This window comes from Nasonia vitripennis, chromosome 2, assembly GCF_009193385.2.
Source record: "Nasonia vitripennis strain AsymCx chromosome 2, Nvit_psr_1.1, whole genome shotgun sequence".
NCBI lineage: Eukaryota > Metazoa > Arthropoda > Insecta > Hymenoptera > Pteromalidae > Nasonia > Nasonia vitripennis.
In genome coordinates this window covers 25,449,160-25,472,990 of record NC_045758.1, presented here as the reverse complement: position 1 = coordinate 25,472,990, position 23,831 = coordinate 25,449,160, and the positions used below count along the sequence as shown (strand labels likewise).

The following is a 23,831-nucleotide window of genomic DNA, read 5'->3' as shown; positions in this document are numbered from 1 at the left end:
ATTTACACCACGCGAATTTCTTATCGTAATTGTCGCTTCCCTTCGGTTGAATTATTCGCCCTCGTTCGAGTGTGTAAAGACGCAGGCGGAACGAATGCTGCAACGGAGAATTTATTACTTCGCGCGATTGAAGTTCTGAAAAAAGAGGAAAAAATTTTCTTTCTATCGGAGCGCCCTTTACAGAGAAAAAAGAAGAAAAACAATTTCGACTTTACGCCTGCGGTAGCGGAGGTGAGAGAGTTACAGGCACTTTAGCGGCGGCAGCTGTCTTTAGTGCATCATTACATCGAGGCTGGATCGTTTCCGCACAGCGCCAGGCAACACTTTTTTCAGCTATTAGAAGGGCGAAACGAGCGAAGTAATCGAAACAAGGGAGGGAAAATATAGAGGACCGCCGCGCGATGTGGATCGTTGCGCGTTGATATCGCATCCAGTGAAACCGAGTTTCCGCGTTATTTTTATTTTTCAGTTTATGAAGATTACTTAAACTTTGATGCGTCGGCTTTACCCCTTCTTCTTATTTTTATCAGTTTCATAACCCGAGATACGTACGCAAAGTATACACGCTTACATTTACCTCTTAATGCCGCAATCGATCGAGACGCGTAATATTCCTCGCTCGAGCTTGCAAAGGAATACATCCACTCCCGTAATAATTTATTAAACAACCGGCGCAGAAAAAAGACTCTAAGATAAGCACCTGCAATTCCGAACTATCGATCGACCCAAACTACACACTCGCTCCCCTAGACCTTATAGCAGCAAAGCGCTAGAGCCTTTCGCTCTCTTGGTATAAATATCGACAAGCCCGAAAAGAGCTAAAAGAGGCACGTCGGGGGCAGCGAGAAAAAAGCTCGGGCGTAAAAGTAGAACGAAGCGCCGGAGAATTAAGACGCAATAGAAAAGTGGCGAGCTTGCGAACTTGCAGTAAAGAGCCCGATGGGCTATTCTCGCTTACATCGTAAAGGCCAGAGCAGAAAGAAGAAGAAGCACAAGAGCGCCGCGGAGAAGAAGAATCGGAGACACACGAGCGCGCAGCGGGCGCGCGAACTAGATAAAAAGGAGCCGCGCGCGCAGCCGCTCCGGAACGAGTTTCGTTCTCCGAAGCTCTCGAAAGTCACTTAACTTAGATTGCAGGGACGAAATGACTTTACTTCGCCCTGCAGAAACTTGCGACGCGCGCGGGAGGTATTAAAAAAAAGGACGGCGCAGCAGCAGCAGCGAAGAAAGAGGAGAGAGAAAGAGAGAGAGAGAGAGAGAGAGAGAGAGAGAGAGAGAGAGAGAGAGAAAGAGAGAAGAGGAAGAGGAAAAAGCTGCAGCGTGTAAAGGATAAGGAAGAGAGGTAGCCTACGGCGGCGAGCAAATTCCCATTTAAAAGGACGACGGCTCGTCGCGCAAACGCCTTTAAGTGTTGTTAATACGCGCGAGACACTAATTCTACGGTTAAGCACGAAAGGACGGCCGTCTGCGAATTAAAACTAATGAGGACACGCCGAGAGTGAGAGCGAAGCTTGCAAACTTCTACGGAAATGAAAAAATGCGACTGATGGGGCTCGGGGCTCGCGATTTGCGTAAGATGTTGCTGCAAGGGATCGAGGATTTTCACGGCGTTCGCATTGTTTTGCTCTTGCATTATTAATTTTTAAAAGATTTGCAAGCTCCAGTAGAAAAGGCCAGAATCGGTCAGGCATCATTGCTCAGCGACGCTCCCGCGTCCTTGGAACGCCTCTAAATCTGAGAAATATCGAGTGTACCCAAGGCGCGCCTGGTAATCCAGCGCAAGCTCCTAAGAGGATTTCCCGCAAAACCGAGTGGCTGAGGTCGCGCATAGGGACGCATTAGAGCCGGCCGCGGAATTGATTTTTAATTTGGCCCGGCGGGTAGACCGGCAAATTTGCGAAGCTACGCTCGATCGAACCTAGCCGCTCGCGATGGAAAGCCGCACACTAGAGTTATCCCTCGCGCTATAACACACAGCCGTATACATCGCGCCTGTATGTGTATATTTATGTATCTCCGGAATTACCTTCGTGTTTGAAACGTCAATATTGTTTGTGTTGATTGTGTTTGGGTTGCATCGTTGATTGATGCGATTTCGAGGACCGAATAGGGGAGTATCGTAGATTACATGGATATTTTTTGCAGGAAACTACGGACTATGCGTTAAAAGCGTTTTATTAGCTTGCAAGCTCGATATGCTCATGAGAGCGTTTTCAGTCGAGAAAACATCGGGAATAGTTAATCCACCGCATAAACACGGATATAACGATTTTAAAATCACGCAGCAGCTCTCTATTTTTCTATTTTCTTTTCCACTCTCCGCTTTCTCTTTCTCGCAAATGCACATCCATCCACTCGAGCCATATACTCTTCTATATACGTATACCTGCTGCCTCATCCCACTTTTTTTTGTTATCGACTTCGCCGCAGCTTCGGCGTACACGCGCGTTCGATTAAACCTTTTCACGTTTGATAGCCGAGCTCTCTCGCGGATTCGTTTGCTTATTTAAATTGCGCCGATAAGTATCTTCGACGCTTCTCTGTGTTTGCGCGGCTGTTCGCACCATCGCCGCGTCGACGCGGAGATTTTTCCCCGATGCGCTCTCAACGCGGGGATTTTTACTCCGCGGGGAAATAACATCGAATGGTGAAAGAGTGCTGCGATAGTATGATCCAATAACATCAGGCCAGAAAATGAAAATAAAAGAAAGCACACACGCACACGCAGAGGAGGAATATTTATTCGGGCTGAAACGGACTGTTGTTTTCGCTGCGGGATGTAATATTTTTCGCGCGCTCAGCGGATCGCGGGAAGTGTTCTCTTATTATTTCGCCAGCGCGCGGATGCATCTGAGCTGCGGATTTTTCCAATTGATTGCCGACAAATAATACGCGAACGAATGGCTCACGGTTAAGAGTTTTTATCGCCGGTAACGGCAGCGAATCACCGGTAGGTATTTGTGAAAGTGTATGCGTTAGAATAACAAACACGATGCGAATTGTTTAAACGAAGGAGTATTGTTAGCGAACGTCTCACGAAAGGGTAGTATAATAATTAAAAAAGGAGAGAAAGGAGAGCCCAACGAGCTGAGTAACAACTTATTACTCGTCGGACGATCTCTTGGAAAAGGAAAAACGGCGCGGAAAAAAGGCCTCTCCTCGAATTCCCAGGACACACGAGAGGGAATTCTCTGCCGCGTACACTCGCAGAACAAACGTCCGCAGCTCATCAGCTTGTGGTTATTCCGCAGTCTATCCTCCGCACAGTCTCGTCCGGCTATATATAACACACATCCAGAGCAACAGAGCCGAGGTGAAAATCTCCCGACGCAAGCTTCGCTCTCTCTCTCTCTCTCTCTCTCTCTCTCTCTCTCTCTGTCTCTCTCTCTCTCTCCGGCGATTGATATTGCTTGCACCGCCGGCTTGTTCCTCTCGTATACGTATACATACGCGCGTATGACATGTGCGCGCGGGGACGGGTAGATGAGTGGTAATTTCAAGTTGCGCGCGGAGATGGGGATGGAGGCGCAGGCCTGACCGAACTTAACGAGGAATCCGAGGAGACACGGCTTGTCGCGGATCTACGGGATGACCAATTTGAACGCGTCTATATAACGGGTAGAGGCAGAAGCTGATATTTGTCCTATGCAAGCGATGGATGGCTGGAGGTCTGGTGAGATGCATGTATGATTGTATGAATATTTTAACGTTGATTGATGTGTGTCTGCTGAAGGTAGAGGATGATCCTTTTTTTTATAAATAAATTAACTCGTTGGACAATCGCAACTAAATTGAGAGGATAAGTTTTCTTCGCTACTTCACGCTTGGATTAAGCTGAGAGTCTTGGAATAAATTATGACTTGAGCTAAAGTTTTGGATCTCGAATGAAAGTTTTAAAGCGTATAATGCTGTGTTTATTATTTCCACTTGGAAATTTAATGTCGGGTCCTAGAGTATCGTTTCCATGAAACTTATCAAAGTTTGCTATCGCTTTTGTTATTATACTCAAGAGAGCGATAATTAATAATTTTTAATGCCTAATTGCGGTACACAGCGATAAAATACTTCAAACAAATTGTAAGCTGATGAGATGTATAGATTTTACTGATATATTAACCCAATCTACATTGAGAATTCAATCAAAGTAATGGAAATCCACAAGCGTCGTATTGAGAGCTTAGCGATAACAAAACAATCAAAGACTGGTTGTTGACATGCGTATAATGTGAAAGATAAGACAAATTATCGATAGCGTTGTGCAGTCCGATGTAAGATTCCTATTTAAACACAGAGCGTAATGAAAGTCATTCAGTGTTTTCACGGAAGTATTGTCGTAGTACGTTACTCCGATGAATCACGATGAGGGTGGCAGTGTTTGTTTATTTGCTGACGATTAGCTTTTGCGCGTCTGAAGACGTTCCATCAGTTTCGACACCTTCGGGAAAAATAGTAGGTTATTATCAAACGTCACACCAAGGAAACCGATATGAAGCTTACGAAGGGATACCTTACGCGTTACCGCCGATTGGAGACAGGCGATTCAAAGTACGTAACTTTGGCAATGTTTCAGTTGATTTTCTTTTAAAAAACGATTTTAAATATATTTTTTTTTTATAAAACAGCCTCCGGAACCGATAACCAAACAACCAAGCGTCACAGTCGCCAATAAATTAACCAAACATTGCCTGGAATACGAGCGCATCACATTCCCGTCGGGCAGTCATGTCCGTGGTGACGAGGACTGTCTGTACTTGCACCTCTACGCACCAATTAGGAAAACCAACGCATCGCTACCAGTGATATTTTGGATCCACGGTGGCGCCTTTCAATACGGCACAGTCATGGAAAACGAAGCCTACTACTTGATGGACCACGACGTGGTTTACGTTTCGGTAAACTATCGTCTTGGTATACTCGGATTTTTGAGTACCGAAGACGATGTAGTATCCGGCAACATGGGTCTGAAGGATCAAGTAGCAGCGCTGCATTGGGTTAAGAAAAACGTCCAGTACTTTGGAGGAGATCACAACAGAATAACACTCATGGGTTTGAGTGCCGGTGGGGCTAGTGTTCATTATCATTATCTGTCACCGATGACTGCCGGATTATTTCACAGCGGAATATCGTTCAGCGGCACGGCTCTGGACTGCTGGACGCAGACTCAAAATTCACGAGAAAAGGCTGTGAAACTGGGAGAACTCATGGGCTGTCCAGTCAGCGATATCCCTGCGATGATTCGATGTCTAAAGGGAATACCCGCTAGTGAGCTGGTCGAGGCTCAGGTTCATTTTATGGTACTAAATTCGATCGTATTGGATAATGTAAAACTTGTTCAATGTTTTACACATATGTACTTTAATTTCTTATTTGGTGCTTATTGTAACAGCCATGGCGATTGAACCCTTTCACACCATTCGGTCCTGTGGTAGAGAAGTTTTCGGAAAATCCATTCATCGATCAGTCTCCGATCGAAATAATAAAGAATGGCAAAGTTCACGATTTACCTTGGGTTGCTAGTGTGGTTAGCGAAGAGGGACTGTATCCCCTAACAGGTACTGCTGTCATACTTTGTTTATTATCCTCAAACATATACGAAAGTGAGATCATCGTTGTTTTGTTTCTTCTTAGAGTACATAACTAAGGCCGAAGCCTTGGAAGACATCGACAAAAATTGGGAATCTATAGCACCTCACCTACTTGATTATTACTACACTATACCCAAAGAGAAACATAACAGCACTGCAAAGCTTATTAGAAAGCATTACTTTGGGGATGAACCAATTGGCGAGGAGAATATAAGAAGTCTGACGCATCTTGTAGGCGACAGAATGTTTATTGTAGATGCGGAAAAGGCTGCCAGAGCCCAGGCTGAAGCTAATCGTAGTCCAGTATTCTTCTACTATTATAGTTACAGAGCTTCTACTAGTATAAGTGAGAGCGAGACTGGAAGTTCAGAAGACTTTGGTTAGTTTATTGATCTTGTAATCATGCAATTGACATTAAAAACGATTTTAATACTTTGGAAATCGATCAGGTGTATGTCACGGCGACGACGTGTGCTTAGTTCAGAAAAATCCTTTTGTTACACCGACAAAAACATCATCGGATATGGCAATGCACAACGAATTGGTTCGAATATGGACGTCTGTAGCGAGTAAAAGGTAATTGAAGTGGAATTAACATCTTCCATATTATTGTATTTCGAACAAACAAAAATATCGTTTAAAATTTTAGTGTTCCGAAAATCGGGCAGCAGTGGCTCAGAGTCAATTCAACGAAAAAGCCATTCGAGTATCTGCATATTCGAGGACCATCCAATTCCAGAATGGAGAGTAACCATAATTTAGCCAATAAACTGTTCTGGAAATCGATCGACTTCAACGAAAACAAAATTCATCATGCATCGACTTGATGCTCTCTAGTATTACTACACCAAAGAGTTTTGTACAAAAATATCGTAAATAAAAAATTAACTTCTTTACAACAAACCGCCACTTACAACAAACGAAGCCATCACCCTCGAAAAAGGACACTATTACACGATCCACAGCATCAAAGCCCGGCGCGGTCATTGTTTTCGTTCCGACAACCCCTTCCAACCGCACACGTATCACAACGATCAAATTGAATCAAAGCAACGCTCCGTAACGCCCGAGCGAATCCATCGCTGCTAATTAGCAAAAGCGTTGCACTGCGCGCGCGCCTGTGTGCGGAGCGGCGGTCGCCTTCGTTTTCATCTTTCACTCGATGCGAGTGTCATTAAAACGCTCTCTGCTATGTAGAGCTCGACCGTAATATCATATTCCGCGGTTGATGGGAGGCGCAGAGCACGGCCGAGAGAGAATCGACAAAAGCGGAGAGGAAAACGGCTCGTTTAGAGCTGAAATTGATATTACGAGAAAAAGATACAGCGAGAGGAAGGATAAGCTGAGGTGGCTGTTTATGCTGGTGGATGAACCAAGATTTCGAGGGGTTTATTGTGGAAAATCAACGGTCGAGTCTGAGAGTAGACGGATGGTGAAAGTTTTGTAGTTTTTGAAGGATGAATAATTTTTTTATTCTAGATTTTATTAAATAAACTTATAGTTTTTAGTTCTATTGTTTTCACTCAGTAAACAGTAAATGACTGGGTGTTGCTATTTTCTGAGGAAACATTTGCACGATTTGCATCACAGATTTTCCTTCAATATGTATCAACCCTACTTATCTTTATTAGCTGCATATCGGTTGAAGTTACGCTCTGTTACGTACTAGACAAATATATTTTTTTCTACATTTGACTAGCAACTAGCTTTCATACAATTTAACTTATTTTAAGAGCATACGTGGTATTACAGCTTGAATTTAAATTTATTGACGCTTATCTCGGTGATACGAGTAAACACTTGGTAGCAGATAAAGCTTCAGTTCGCGAGCGCTATATAAGCGGATAATGCAGAACAAGTCCTCAGTTTTTTAACGACTGGATCAAAACTCGTTTTGCTTTCTCTTTATCAATCATGTTGATTGTAAGCACCATCCTCTTTCTCGCGATTGCACAGTTAGGCTGTTCGCAAGACGCGCCGACAGTGTTGACTCCTTTGGGAAAAGTCCAGGGCCACTATCTGGTTTCGAATGGAGGAAACAAGTACAAAGCTTTCCAAGGTATACCCTTCGCGTTACCACCTGTAGGAGAGCGAAGGTTCAAGGTACTTTGAAATCAATTATTTTTCTCTTTTTATCAATCAATTGTTCTGATTAACGATTCGAACTCATTATAAATAAAATTAGGCACCCGAACCTGTTAAATCATGGCCAGGTCTACTGGTAGCAGACAAATTCAAAGAAGCTTGCGTGAGTCATGGTCGCGATCTTCTTCCGACTGGCGGTTACGTGTATGGTGTCGAGGACTGTTTGTACTTGAACGTCTACGTACCGACGAACAAAACCAACAAGCCGTTGGCTGTGATATTCTGGATCTACGGTGGCGGTTTCCAATACAGTACTCTTAATGGCAGAGAGCAAAAATACCTGATGGATCACGACGTCATTTTCGTCTCGGCAGCTTACCGACACGGCTCGCTTGGTTTCCTGAGTACCGAAGATGAGGTTGTTCCTGGTAACATGGGCCTGAAGGATCAAGCTGTTGCTTTGCGATGGGTTTCCGAAAACATCGAGTACTTTGGCGGTGATCCTGATCAGGTCATGATCGGCGGACTGAGCGCTGGAGGTGCCAGTGTTCATTACCACTATTTGTCCCCGTGGTCTGCTGGACTTTTCCAAACTGGAATCTCGTTCAGTGGAACTGCTTTTGACTGCTGGACCCAAGCCGAGGCGTCGCGCGCAAAAGCCATCAAGTTGGGTGAACTTTTGGGCTGCCCAACTGACGACATCCGCAAAACCGTTGAGTGTCTCAGAAAACGTCCCGCTTACGATGTTGTAGCAGCACAAGCTTATTTTATGGTATGCAATGATTATCTGATATAGTTTATATACGTTCACATCACAAAAATAAACAATTTTTTCCGTGTTTCTCGTAGCCATGGCACTTGAACGAATTCACGCCTTTTGGACCTGTGGTAGAAAAGTCCACGGACAAACCGTTCATTAACCGTTCTCCAATTGACATCATTAGAAGTGGTGATGCTTATCCGGCACCTTGGGTCACTGGTGTAACCAGTGAAGAGGGACTTTATCCCGTAGCAGGTATGAATCCTAATTCGTATAATCGACTGCACCTTGATGGTTATCTTTCTACGGATTTATTACAATGGGAATACTTTCTCAGAATTCGCACTGAACGAAACCATTATCGAAGACCTTAACAAGAACTGGGAATCGGCAGCGCCCCATTTGCTCCATTACTATTACACGATCCCTAAAGACCAACACGCCAGTGTCGCTCGCAAAATCAGAAAGTATTACTTCGGTGATAACCCTATCAACAAAGAAAACTTCCTTACCCTCACCCACCTTGTGAGCGACAGAGTTTTTATTTATGATGCCGTGAAGGCAGCAAAGGAACAAGCCAAAGCTAGTAACTCACCAGTCTGGTTTTATTATTATACATACAGAGCTGCAAACAGTTTAAGCGACTCCGCATCGCACAGCACTGAAAATTTTGGTAATTTTATTTACGTTTTTTTTTTAATTGAAAACTATTACTTTATATGGACGATTTAATTTTTTTAAATCGTAAAAATAGGTGTAAGCCATGCCGATGATGTTTTACTTGTTGTCGGAAATCCTTTCATAAATCCCACAAAGACGGAAAATGACTTTGCGATGCACAAAGATTTGGTTAAATTTTGGTTGTCTGTGGCAAAACAGGGGTAAGAATTGACGAATATTGTATCTTTTAAAAGCATTATTATCGTCAGTAATATTGATAAATAATTAATTGTTATAGTGTTCCTAAGTTCGGGCCGAAATGGACGAGGCTCAATTCACAGAAAAAGAACTTCGAGTATTTACACATGGCTGGGCCAGGAAACTTCAAGCTCGAAACTAACAATGATTTAGGAAAATTGCAATTTTGGGAAACTCTCGGTTTCAACGAAAATAGAATTAGCTCTTAATAACAGTATTTTAAGAAGTCATACGCTTAATTTCCCGATTTAAATACCCTCTGATATAGCGATAAGATTATACATAAACGATCAATGGCTGAAGATGGCAAATAAGTACTTTGATTTCTGAATCATTCCTTGAAATCGTCTTTTGTACTTCGTAAGCCGCGTGCATCATTCAGATTATCATGTATCATGTTTCATAGTAAATATAAAATAAATGTACAAATTTCCATTACCTGTATACTTTTGTTCCTTCTGCTCCAAGATCTATTTGGCTTTACGTTACAGTTTATAGTGTACTATAAAACTCCCCTATAAAATAAGATCAATATTATTAAAGTCAAAATAGTAAAAAATTAATATTTAACTACTCCATCTTCGTTTTCATAGACATTGCGAAGAGCGTTAGTCCAAAAGCTACATTCTTCAAGTTATATTAAAAATACAAATTTCTGAATTCTTCAATGTATAACATTGTACCTGAAAATATTTTTATCGCCATACCAATCTTCCAGATAACGCGCCAGATAGTGATATTTTTCCTTGTAAATACATGCGAACCAGCATAAGAACAAAAACAAAGAATGACGACAAAGAGCGCACGGATCTCCTGTAAATCCAATAGCAAAACGATGCACAGCTCAATAATAAAGCAGCGACAGCGGCGGTACTGGTTTCATCCAATTACCATGCGATTATTCTACGATCGCCGCGTAGGCATCAGGTAGAAAGACAGAGGGAATAAAAGAGGGAAAAGAACGCTCTTGCATCTCTAATTAGACGTATATCTCTCTCCCTCCGCCGTTCGTTTCGCGACTTGCCAAAGGAACATTCGTTAGCGGCGCTTCTTTTCTCGAAGAATACTCCCAAACAACAGCAGCCGGCGAACAAGAAGACGAGGTCAGCACTACCATCAGCCAACACGTCGAGAAATCCCTCACCAGGCCTACTTCGACTTTCGCGTAGCACTGCGGCCTGTTAGGGGGGAAGTGACACCTCTGGATATCCCTACTTTCGCGACGGAGACGCTAAGGAACTCGTTTCATATCAGCGTCTCATACCTATGGAACAAAGTGCCATCACACCTCCGTAACACTACATCCATCGCACATAAACATCGTGTACACAGTCACGCACACGCACACACTTGCTCACTCTCGCTTAACCCATCTTCACCTCAGCATACTTTCACACTACACACCTACTAAAACAGATACCTCAAACTTATTATTTTTGTACTTTTACTACTCTGCTGTACATATTGAATCGTACAACATAATGTACGCAAATAGAAATTAATTAATCTAATAGTACATTACGCAACTAGTACGAGGGGAACACGATTTATGCACGCGCGGTAGTTCGCGCCCGAGCGAAGCGAGGGCGCTGAATTACCACGAGTGCGTAAGTCGTGTTTCCCTCGCACGAGTTGCGTATACTATTTTTCATAATAAGTGTCGCGGAGCTCGACATTATACTATATTAGTATATTATACAAATTAAATTTATTTCATAATGCAAAATAGGCCACGCTCCTGTGAAAGCTTATTCATACAAAAAGTTCGTTAATCACACATTGTCGCTATATACGAGTGTAATTATACTAAACTAAAATATTTTTGCAAATTTAAAAATGAATTATTTAGAAAATTATTACATCTTATATCAAAAAATATTAAACTAAAACACAAATATAGTGTATCGTACATTGTAGTTAATTATGATGATTATGTACATTAATTGTAACATTAGAATTATTAAAATGAAAAGAAATATTTTTGTCGATGCTTTTAATAGTAAATAATTGTTCGCTTTTTTCATCACTGTTTTGTCTACGTTTTTTCAAGGTGAACCACATGTAGCTTGCTGTGTTTCGGTTAATCGATAAAATTCATCCTCAGCGTGTGGTTCATTATCATCATCTCGAACTTCTGAATCAAATCTGGTTCTTTTTAACGAAACTATTACAGATTTTTTGAGTTGATAAACTGTAATTTCTGCTCCAGAAGTAGATGCTACTTGATTGTCACACTGCAGTATGCGATTTCGGGTGGAATTTCATTTCCATAATCGGATATATCGTCTGTATCACAAGAACTGTTATCACTCATGTTTACTTTTCGGTTAGGTACCAATAGGTTATAAACAAGGCGTCTTGCACTAATGATACACAATTTCGCAATCATACATATATAAAACAAATGACAGCGACAGGATAGGTATCCCCACGCACGCTTCAAATGTTCCCGCGCACGCTGTGAGAGAGCGTGCCTATAAGTCGATGACTTTAGCGCCAAAACAAATGAATCTAAAGTCGAGCTCCGCGCACGCTGTTATGAAAAACTCTAATCTCCTCTTTTATTTCGATAAAGACTAGCTTCGTGAGGATCCGCTAATTCGACGTAATTGTCGCTCTGCGCGTATATAACACTCGTTGCAAACGCGTCGTCTTCGTTCTTCTTTTTTTCCGTGAAATCGGGCAGTGAAATTACGTATCATTAAAGCGCCAGTGGCTCGACGCGGGCTGACCTTAATTTGCGCGAGCTGAAAAGCGAATTGATTGCGCTGTGTAGTACAGGGCGCAACACGAGTAGAACGGATTGAAAGCGGCGTCGAGAGGGGGTGAGAGGGACGGGGTTTTCTTTGCTACGAGCTTTTTCCCTGTAAACAAATGACGCCGTCGAGTTTTAACACCGGCGGGTAAATTGATCAGCGAGCGCGCGTGTTCTCGCTGGTAATTTTGTAATTTCGACACTGATTGATGCTGGATTTCCAGCGGGATTTCACGCGCTATATATCTGGAAACGAAATATTTGTCGTTTCGGCACTGTCAGCACATGCTGTTAATTCACACTTGCTCAAACAACGAGGCAATCATAAATCTTGCATAACTCGAGAATGGTATATTCTTCTCCAGAAAATTACATCGCATTAGCTTGAAATAACTCAACAATCCCGAGAGTCAAACAAACACATAGCTATATAAGGAAAAAATCGCAGACTCACGCACACGACGCGACCAAAACGAGCAGCAGCTTCTTCAAACGTCAGAATATAAAAACGGCAAAGCCGCGCGGCAAACTCACGCGAACTTTCTCCCTCATAAAGCCCGGGAAAAAATCGGCTCGGCAGACACCGAAATGACGACTCGGCGGCGCGTAAATCGCGGCCGCCTCGGCAAATAACTCGGCCCCGATGCGAGAAAGAAGACGTACATTTGGCAAGAGTCCGGGCGAGGATTTCCATACATCGTATCGATCGCGGTGCCGTATCATATACGTGCCTTATGCATCGGCTTCCGAATAACTCGCCTTGCAGAATATGGGAAGTAGCGAAGCTGTACGAGAGAGAGAGAGAAAGATATATGTGACTCGCTGCAGAAGGATGCTTTATGCGCCGCGAGACGAGGCGAAATGGTACGAGTGAATTTTGATTTGTCGCTCGGGAGAGAGCTGTGCGTATTGGTGTTTGCGAAGCTGAAGTTATAGGTCAGAGTGGGATGGAGAGATTTTTGAGATGTGAATTTAGGAGATGAGGATTTTGAATGGTTATGGATGAACGGTATGAATATACTGTATTTTACGATTATCGATAATTCATACTTAAATTAGGTGATATCGTCTTTTTGTTCGTCATTCGCAGCAAATATTTGCTCTTTGGCAGAGAAAGGAAAAATTCATTGTATTCAAGGTAAGGAAAGTAACTATGTGTGTTTGAATAAATTATATTCGACTTAAATAAATACGTCTGCCTTCCTTATTAAAACGTGATAGTTTTAATCAAATACGGACAATATGAATGATGCAATATGCCCTGAGGTTATTCAATTACACGATTATAATTACCAGATTTAATAACCTATTCACTACTATAGAGTCAAAACTTAATTTGTTTGATCAGACCCACCATCACGCTTCTATTTTCCGTTCAAATAGATAATATAATATCCGACACATCCCGTGAAAATTAATCTCCACTGCATTGCGTTCTAATGCTCAAACATAAAAAAGAGCAAGAACACACGGCGTCGTAAATACGCGTACATCGGAACACACGAAAATTCCCGCATAAAGCGCCGCATAAAAGGACGCCGAGAAAAAAGGGTTAATGGAAAAAGAGGCAGCGCGCGGAGCTAGCCCCAAAGGTAAAAATGCGTGCCTGGGTCGGTCGAATGAAATCGAGTACCGCTATAGCTCGCTCGCAAATTGCTAAAGCCCGCCGTGGCAGTGGCCTCCGCAGGCGCGCGTGACGTTACATACAGGGCTGCAGTTATGTGTGCGGGGGGTGTACACGGATCAAAGAGACGCGGCGTGCGAGCGCGCAAGCCTCGGGAGCTTTTGAGCTCGTGCATTAATATTCCTCCGATATTTCACGGTTTAAGGGCACAAATATTCTATATGTGGCGCGCGCGGCCCCGTGAAGCGGAGTTTTTTCGGTTACATTCTAGGTATCGATTTCGCATTTGTCTTCATTTGCCAATCCCTGTTTAGAATAATCCGAAATTTATGCCGATAGAGGAGGTTGTTTTGAGACGTTTTGGACGGTGTGTACGGAGTCTGGGAGAAGAGCTTAGTGGATATTTTAGGGGTATTTAATGCAGGATATCAATTCGTGTAGAGTCGTTTGGGTATTCCTATACTCTGTAAAGAAGGTGTGGTAATCGTTTTATTCATTCTCTGATTGGCTGATCTAGCTCTAGGAACCCATCGATTTTCTATTTAAAAAAAGTGAAAATCCAGCATATTGTAATAATAAAGTTTTTAATCAATAATTTATCGAAACTAACGTCCAAATATCTGACGTATCCCGTTTCATTCTACTCCAGCTCATCCCGGGACAAAACAATACACCGCGTTTCTGTGAGTTTCCCATCAGTCGTATTAAACTTTCGCATTTTCAAAACACACCATGAAACGTTAATGAAAAAGGTAACGTTTTCCTAAGCCATATTCAGCAAGCGTCTCAACCACGTGTATAGAGTATTCACGGCCACAGCAATAAAGAAGATTAAAACGCGCGCATCTGCAGCGTCTGTATCAACCCCTTCATAATTCCAGCGTCTCCGCGAAAAGGGCAAACATTTACCGACGAAAATCCACTGGAAAAAGAAGCCGAATAATCGCGAGTATTTAAAGAGCCCGCGCCCTACCGCTCGGCTGTGTACAGTCAAAATTAATAAACGACTCTCAGCTATATGTATATAAAGTCTCTCGTCGCTACGCGAGCGGCGCCCGTCTGCTTAATTCAAATCTCTCGTTCTAAGCGATTTCCAGATTCATCCCTCGGCTGTCGAGAACCCGGCAGTCTCTTTTAGGAAGACGCGGAATCTCGGCGCTCACGCATGCATATGTATAGGTATATAAACTCGCGCCGAGATAGGATAGAGAGGGAGAACTGTCTGGAAGTAACTCGAACTTACCGAGCGAGCGCGCATTGTCATTAATGGACGGGGCTTAATTTAAACTTGCTGCGTGCGCACGTCGCGGGCTGTGTATAGGTATAGAGAGTCGCGGCCGCAAGTTTCGTAAACTGCTTTCGATTCGTCGAAGTCGAGCCACTGTTGCTACTGCTGCTGAGTGATGTTGGTGTCGTCGACAGAGGCGATGTGACGAGACGAGTTCCGGCACGATTGTGTCAGCGGGTGTTCGTGATGTTTTTTTTTTTTGTTCATTTGTTGCCGTATGGGGTCAAAGTTCCGGTACGGTCGGAACTATCGGGAAATAGTTATGATGTGAAGTCGATGCGTCATGGAATTCAAATGCCTTTGTATGAGATGCAGGGGAATGTTTGCTACACAAGTTATTATTTCATTTTTATCGTTGAATGACGTTAATGAGAGGTATTCAACTTCTTTAATTTTGAAATGAACAATAAATGTTTCATTTCATTTTTATTTTAAAATACGCATAGTCAAGTGGAAAAACGTTATTCAGTTATTCGTATTAAAAATATTTATAAACTGAAGGTGCCTCGGTAAAAAAAATATACGTTCTTCTTTATTGACAAGTTTCTCATTGCTATATTCAAGAATTAACGAAATACTGTATAACCTTCACAACGCAGCATAATCTCCGCAAAAATTAAACAAGCGGAGATTTTAAGCATTCGAGTCAAGCACCTCAAAAAAAATCCAGCTCTCAACCCTTGCCAAAATGAAGTCGGGAAAAATCCTTTCAACCCCCGACTCTCTCTCTCTCTCTATATATATATATATATATATATATAAGCTTCCCGAGCTCAGCTGGCTACAGCGTTACTTCGTCTCCTTTTCTCTCTCTTTCTTTCTCCCATGAGCAGCGATTTCCAGGCAAACGGCGTCGCGGTGACTATGGCCCCACTTCGTTGCCAACTGCTAATGAGCCGAATCCCTTGCGTAGCCTGTATAGCGGGAGCAAAGCTCAAGATCGACATTCCTTCGTTAAGCGACGGGAACAATTAGCGGCGGCCCTTCCGCTGTACGGAGAAAAATGTCAACGGCACGCGGCGCGCCGCGACGAGTAATTATGATCGCGTCGAACCTCGCTCGATTCTTGATGAAGACCGCGAGAATGAAAAGAACCTCTCGCGTCTTCTTATCCCCCCCCCCTCCTGTTTTGGCTGAAAGTATCGTGTTTTTTTTCAATTAAGACGCTTTATGTATTCCTCGCCGCCGGAGAGATTTTTTTTTCTTGCATCACCGAGATTTTGCGCGCTTTCTCTGTATTCGCGAGCACTTGCAGATTAAGAAGCCGGGGGGAAAAGTTGTTGTGTGTAAGGAGCTGAGATTGCGCGGAGTGAATTTGCGAGTCAAGTCTCGGAGAGATGTATATATACTCGCGTGTCGGGAAAAATATTCAGAAATTTTCAATTTTGTTCTTCAAGTGTGGCGTGGCGAGCTTTATTCGGAAGATTTTTTTTTTTTGAAACGCTGCGCGGCATTGACGGTATAATACTTTTGAATGAGAGACGTGTACGTTTTGAATAATTAATTCGTTCGCAGCGAGTGAATGGACTTGAATACAAATGAAAAATTCGTCGTCCTGTCAGAAATAACCACTGTTGCATACTTCGGTCTTTTTCAAGAAAATCCGCATATTTTATAGTCACTTATTTGTGAAAACAGTAGAATTATCGAGTAACTAAACGCGTTTAATTAAGCTCCGAGAACTCGGAGGTTCATCTGTAATCATAACTCAGGCCTTTTCAATAATTACACGACTGCAGATGCTAAACAAAAGTGCTCTGCCAGTTAATTCCGTAATTAACGATTCAATTAACACTCTCCTGTAGCCGGCAATTTCTCAAGAGCACATCTCGTGTTTCGCATGCTTAAAAGCTCCTTCGCAATCGCCAAACAAGCTCTCTCTCTCTCTCTCTCTCTCTCTCTCTCACTCTCTTTGGCGATCATTGAAATTCCTCGTCGAAATTGCCTAGCGCCGCCGAGCGCGGCTAATTAAATAGACGACTACGCCGTACAGCTGCAGATTGATCGATTATTAAGCGCGCGCGCGAGCACGGCATAACGTGATGCGCGAGTTACGCGACTTTAATTAAAGACAAACATCCGCGAGAAGCGCCGAAGACTCCGGGAAATCTTCGGGATCCCGTTGTCCCGAGTGCCGAGGAATAAGGGAGTTTTAGAGCTACGGCGGTGTGAGTCTGTTGATCGTGTCGAAAACGAGTAGAGGAAAATGCATTTAACTTTCGATCTCGGGGAATTTTTCACGGCGCGCGTGAGAGAGAGAGAAAGAGAGAGAGAGAGAGAGAGAGAGAGAGACCGGAGAGTTCGAGGCTTTAATCAAAGGGTTATTGAATTTAGAGGGGCCGGATGTTGGCTTTCAGCTGAACCGGCGTTTTTCGCTTCGCCTGCGGAGATTTTATCCGGTGTAAGGGAGATACTTGCGGAAATTACGATTGTTTACTCGCGAGTTATTTCCGAGGGTAGGTGTACACCGTATTCGGCGTTTGGAAAACAATTCTATGCTACTTATGCTAATAAAAATGTTTAATCCAACCCAATCTGAATTTCGATTCACGCGTACTCGTACATAGGTGGCGCTTGGACGTTTTCCTATCCCCCTTATCGAACTCTGCATGAAATCTACATATATAGCCAATGTAATTTATGCCAAAAATGCCTATCATTTAGTCAACTAGGGCTGTTCATGCTATAACTGTTAAACGTTTTTTTAAAATTCTCGTGTATTTAAAGGTTTATAACAATAAATACAATATATTCTGAGCAAAAGCATAGTAACCGCAAACGAAGCCGCACGAAGCTTCCTGCGCGCAGAAAGCCCCAACACCATCCCGAACTCATTATCGCTATTAGCCAATTCCATTAGTATATGCCATTGAATTAATTCCGAACTAATAATATCAAAAGCAGAAATAAACCCACTAGGAAGCCAGAGACGCCGCTTTGGGAGCAGTTACCGGGGGGAAACTCTCGCGTGCGGAGCGCAGCGCAACATTCTTGCAAACAGCCATTTACCAGCTCCGCTCTCTCACACACGCCCCCTGCATTCGCAGTGCCGTTAATACATTCATTTACCGGTTTCCTCCTACAACAACGCGTCCTCCTCTTGTACTCCTCCTGAGGCGATTATTTTCGTCCTTTGCCGTGTATACATAGAGCACTAGACAGGCTCAGCCTCTCTAGCCTTGCACAAAGTGCGAGAGAGACAGTATAGGACCTTTGAATTCGCGCGCGGCGGATAATTCGTGGCGGAAGAACCACCACCGCAGCACCGGAAGCTCGCTCACCTTTGCCGCGCACGAGATGTGAAGCTGTGCAAAAGGTTATTACGGAGCTACGCCGCAAAGCTCTGTGTATACACGTACACAGCGGAGCAAAGGTATGTACGAGTGCCTCGGGCTCTGCTGCGCGGAGCTCAACTGTTTTTGCGAGGGATGTTTTTCAAGCCGAGACACACGCGCGGATATTTTAAACTAATGATGCGGCGGCTTCTGCCGGGATATATCAATCGAACTGTGTGTGCTTCACCTGTGCGTAAAACGCTGTACACATATATACTTCAAAGGGAGACGCGCGCGAGAACGAAACAAAATCCGTCTGCGACTGCTGCGCAGGTATACACCGTAAAGAACCTGTGTATAGGCGATGAAACTCGGCTAATTAAAAGTCTGTCAGTGTTTCGCCTTAACTATCAAGTGCGCGGCACGCGGTGTAAAAGAGCTGTGCGCTGTTCCGGAGGAAGGGAAAAAAATGAACTGCTGATAGATCGAAAAGTTTCCGCAGCGCGGCGGGAAAATTCAGCGACGCCGCGCGCGCGTGTAAAGCCCGAAGTTTCAACGAGCTTTTGCGGAAAATTTCGCCTGTCAAACTTTTGAGTGCCGAAGTTTTTTTATATTTGTGCTTTACACGCAACAATGCTTTCGCGTCGGTTGGATAATTAGCAGCTCCTATTGTATAATTGTGAATCTCGCGAGTGCAACGAAAGAAAATGAACTGAGAATTCAACGCATCGCTATAGGTCTAAAGCAATCGACCAAATTGAATCGCGTATCTATATCCACCTTTATTTCCCGTCTTAACCGAAACATATCCCATCGACTGTCTCGTACGTGTCTGCACTGCGCGACGAAAGCCACCGGTCCGCACGGCTATAGCCATACATATATAGCTTCTATATACTGTGCAGAAGCTCCTGCCTCCGTCTCGAGTCGCTCTATACGTATAGCTACACCCACCCACGCACACGTATACGCAAGCGAAGCCGATGCCTGTATACTTAATGTATTTACTCCGGAGCGTGCTTTCAAGGGCCGATCGCTTGGCGAAAGCTTTGACCCTCCGCGTCTCCGGCTTCTCTCCCGCTCGTGAGTGCAGTGCGATTATCGCGACTGTTTATCTTTGGAGCCTTGAGGATCCCGGCTGATTCGATATTAATTGAGTTTTTACGCATCGGCTGTGTATAAACGTGCGAGGGTGAAACCCTATGCATGGGCGAATCAAGATTTCGAGGATTTTTCTTAGGCGGCCTTGTTTGCACACTCGCTGGGAGAATGGAGATATCGGTTGCGCTGGGTACATATGGGGAAGGAATTGATTTATTCTTGCGTCGCCAACTTTTAATGGGGTTTTGATGAAGTTTTGTTTGCCGGGGATTCGAGCGCCGCCTGAAATCAGGTGCTGCCGTTGCTGTAACAAATGTGCTCGGTATACCTGTATACAGATAGCGTCGTATAGTGTGGCGAAAAGCAATATGTGTGACCCACATATCGAGCGTCTTATTTCCTGGGTATATTGCGTGGGCCAACTTTGTGAGATTGTGGATCATGTATCGAACTTATTGGAATAACCGTACGAATATACACTGTATACAAAAGCTGTATGCATTTTTCTGCAGTTATATCGAATATTCAAAATTGAATATTTTTACCCGATCGAGTAGGATTAATTATCAAGCCAGCTCGCCGCTGAAACGTTTTTCAAACTCCCGCAAGCTCCGCGGTGCACCAATAAAATTTTAACACTCGTTAGTTCGCACGCGCGCTTACGCATATTAACAGCCGAAATCAAAACCAAAATTCCAATCAGCTGGAAAGTAAAAAATCACGATATCCAAACTAGCCAAGCCCGGCAGCACCATCACTATATATTTAACCGCGCAGCGAGCTCGGCGATAATAACGAAATGCGCTCCGTATATAATCCATACGCGTGGGCGTGCATTTTCGCGCCATCAAATATTAAAATCCAATTTCCAAAGTCACCGGCGGAACTCGCGACAATTTACCAAGCGCGACCTTTGCATTCTCTCGCTCTATCTCTCTCCGGCACAGTTAAACTGTAAAACAAATATAAACTGCGCTCCCCGCGCACCTTATTTCTCTCGCTCTCTCTCGCTCTCTCTCTCTCTCTCTCTCTCTCTCTCTCTCTCTCTCTCTCTGGCGCTGGCAGTGCTGCTGGCGTCGTTTCGCAGGGAGCTCTCATAATCTCTCTTACGCGGCATGAATGTTTCAACGATTTCGCGAGGGAACGCGACGTTGTTGGAGAGAGAGAGAGAGAGAGAGAGAGAGAGAGAGAGAGAGAGAGAGAGAGAGAGAGGAACAAACCCTTTTTAGATTCCTCGCGACGTGCCGCGAGCACATAGCGCCGGATTCGCCTGTACTACTGCTGCTTGGTTGAGTCTCCTAAGTGCTCGAGTCACGCGATCTCGCTCTGAAGGATTGCACTTTGTAAGGAGCATACAGGCCTGAATGAGATTCGAATTTCCCATTATCTCGTTTTTGCTCGCTACACTACGATGGAGATGAATGAAGAGAGTTAATCCTATTGGGTATTTTGGGAATTGAAATCGAATTTTGCGCGATCGCTTCGAAACATAATCATAATCTTTTCTGATGGCCACTACTGCACTGTTTCGACCTATTTTCCCACCGAATTCCCTCGTTATTTTCCCTCTAATACACTCCCGAAAGAAGAAAGACCTCTCCTTCCCACAGGCAAAAGAAAGAGCCGCAGTACCGTCTGACAAGTGCATTTGTTCACTTCCAGTCCTAGCTGCCAACTCCGATGCGTCCACCCCCTCCACTGCAGCGGCAGCACTCAAGAGCTCGAACCTCGTAACGAGTCCTAACGCACATACACCCACAAGGGCGCTCGCGTTATGTTTTTAGTTGGCTCTCACCTCTCCGCCGGGATTTCCGCAAAGATGGGCTGCAGCAGCGAAGGGCGCGCATCCAACTGACGCCATTAGCTTGCGCGCCGGCAGCGTTAAGTAGAGAATCGTGTCTGGCGTATGAGGTTGCTCTGCTCTATATACAGTAGCGCCAAGGAGCAACCCAAATCCACTTCGTAGACACTCGCGCGAACAGTCAGCCAACAAATATCTCGCGCGGCTAGTTCGCGCGCGAGCGAATTGCCCTATGTGTTTACCGATGACTGTGAGCTGGCTGTCTGGGGGATTGGCGAGGGTATGAAATTTTTTCGGGGGAGAGGTGCGTTTGTTTTGGGGATGAAGATTTTTCTGGGCTAAGGGCTTGGGGGAGTAATTAGACGTAAGATGGAACAGTTGGGGATGCGGAGGTATTTTGAAATTATTATGCTCGTAAAATTTCACGCGAGATACAGGATTATTCCATTATGCTCGTTTATAGGGCGTAGCGTAACAACTAAATTTTTCAAACACCTCGATTAATCCCACTCATCGGTATCTTCACTTCCATAATTCCAGCAGACACTTGGTCGGATTCCAAACTTTTACCTTCCGGACGCAAAAAGCCTGCGCCTGCAGCCACTACTCCTTACTTATCTCTTTTGCACCTCTCCAACCAAAGCTCCACTGCGTCCAGTTCCCGAGACCCAGATCCCTTTTTGCGCACCTATAAGCCCACCTCTTAGAATCATCCCCCGCAGTAAAACCACGACTCCGGCGTAAAAAGTTCAGTCGACTATAAATCTGTCCTTGGATCCCCGGCGCACACCTATATCTCCGTGGCATCCGCAATCAGAGGCGTAAAATAAAAAATAGAAAATAAAATCAGCGCATGCCAAGGCGAAAAAATCAAAGAAGACAACACAAGCCGTTTTGCGAGTCGTGATGAGTCGACGCGCACATACACACGGAGGGTGGTAAAAAGATAACTCTCCTCTGCGCTCGCGAAGGTGAAATCGTCGGGAAATTCAAATCCCTCTGGAGATTCAGGATAGAGCCGCGCGCGCACGGCATCGAGGCCGCGGATTTTCGCGAGGTATCAAAGCCGACGACGAAGATCTCTCTCTCTGCGCAGACGGATGAGCCGCGCGCGCGAGAGAGCGAAGGGAAATGAAGCCCGCGAATCTCGAGATTTGGCTCGGCGGAAATTTTCCGGCTCCCCGCTCGCCGCCGAGGGATGTTCTCTTTTTTTTTGCTACTCCGCGTCGGTAGGGGCTGGAGGAGAAAAAAGTCTCTCTCGTCTTTGCGTTCTTTATTCTTTTTACGTGAGCGCACTGTGTTTTCGCGGCTGAACTTCGGCTTGAATTATTCTGCATGCGGGCGAGCGGCTTGGATATCCGTTTTATTACGTGTATATATTTCGCGCTGTGAGTAAAAGTCGTTGATTCATGGCCCCAGACTGCCGAGGCTGTACGAGAGGCTTGATATTTGCGATATAATACTCGCGCTCGCGTTTAACCTGTGTGTGTAATATAAAAGCCTTGGGAATGGTTTTTAAAATGCTTTATTGGTGGGGTTATAAAATTCAAATAATTTACGAACTGTGCGGGCGAACACGCAGTCCTGTAAATTCGTAAAGTTAACCTTTTAGGTGAATAAGTTTATTCTCGAAACTGAGAATATTAATACGCGTTAATTCTCTCTCCAGCAACGTCGACTTTGATAAAAATTACGAGAGGTCACTAGGATGCAGCTTTCGTGCGCGAATGAAGAATTTCACATTTTTCTACAGGGTTTTTAAAATTCGCTTGTACTTATAATGGACGTTATAATTCCAAGAACGAATGCTTTCCATATTGAAAATAAAAAAATATTAACTCGTTTTGCAGGACTGGACGGCGAGCTATTTTACGTGAGGGACGGCACCATCAACACTTACGCGATGAATTTCGAGGTACCAGTTCTGGCTGTCATCGACGATCTGGAGTTCACCTGGCAGAGCCTCGTCGGACAACCGGTAAGCGTTGCATCATCGAGTGTATCATTCAAAAACACGCGATGCATCAAAACGATTATAATAAAACTCGTAATTCCGACAGCGATGTAACCGATATTATACTCCCTGAATTTGAACGACCCCCTCCTGCGGGTGTATACACATAAAATTTCAGCTTCGGGAAAACTGTCACTCCGTCGGAGCGTCGCAGCGACCAGATTCCAATTTCACGCTCATCAGTACGTCCATTCACGCACGCGGGCGATATCCAATATCATCGCTCTCTTTCTCTCTGTCCCATAATACATTTTCGAAAAAACATCCCATCACGTGTGCAAAACCGACAGTCGAAGGGCAGCCCCCTGACGGTAAACAATCGATCCATCATCGAGGTCGCAATAAAAAATCGTACAATCGTCCCCGAACGACAAACGTCATTAAAATTCAGTTAATCCAGTCGCGAGTATAGGGGTGGTTGGGCGCGAAAAATCACGTACACACACACAGTTTGTCTAACTAAGGACGCTGTGCATACAAGGGGTTGAAATGAGCGAGCCGACTCGTCCCTGGAAACACTATACACGTCGCGGCGAGACGGCCAGAGAGAGAGAAAGAGAGAGTGAGAGAGAGAGACACACACAAAGAAAAGCGGGTCGTGTCCCTTCTGCACTGTCCATTAACG

General features: G+C 44.2%; 3 protein-coding genes across 3 annotated transcripts in view; all 3 read left to right on the top strand.

The window, feature by feature from the left end:
- LOC100122347 (tyrosine-protein kinase Drl) overlaps nucleotides 1–23,831 on the top strand; it is an 85,640-nt gene that overhangs the window by 2,634 nt on the left and 59,175 nt on the right. Inside the window, exon 2 of the mRNA XM_008219579.3 lies at nucleotides 23,043–23,170. Coding sequence (XP_008217801.1) covers nucleotides 23,043–23,170 — 128 coding nt within the window. The remainder of the gene's footprint in view (nucleotides 1–23,042; nucleotides 23,171–23,831) is intronic.
- Nucleotides 4,292–6,488, top strand: CCE-E7 (carboxylesterase clade E, member 7). Its single transcript, NM_001172497.1, has 6 exons — nucleotides 4,292–4,545; nucleotides 4,623–5,294; nucleotides 5,387–5,552; nucleotides 5,629–5,964; nucleotides 6,035–6,161; nucleotides 6,235–6,488. The coding sequence occupies exons 1-6, from the start codon at nucleotides 4,360–4,362 to the stop codon at nucleotides 6,410–6,412; spliced, it is 1,665 nt and encodes a 554-aa protein (NP_001165968.1). The 5' UTR covers nucleotides 4,292–4,359; the 3' UTR covers nucleotides 6,413–6,488.
- Nucleotides 7,379–9,792, top strand: LOC100122334 (carboxylesterase clade E, member 6). Its single transcript, XM_001605886.6, has 6 exons — nucleotides 7,379–7,688; nucleotides 7,771–8,442; nucleotides 8,520–8,685; nucleotides 8,768–9,103; nucleotides 9,185–9,311; nucleotides 9,389–9,792. Exons 1-6 carry the CDS (start codon nucleotides 7,500–7,502, stop codon nucleotides 9,555–9,557), a joined length of 1,659 nt encoding a protein of 552 aa, XP_001605936.1. The 5' UTR covers nucleotides 7,379–7,499; the 3' UTR covers nucleotides 9,558–9,792.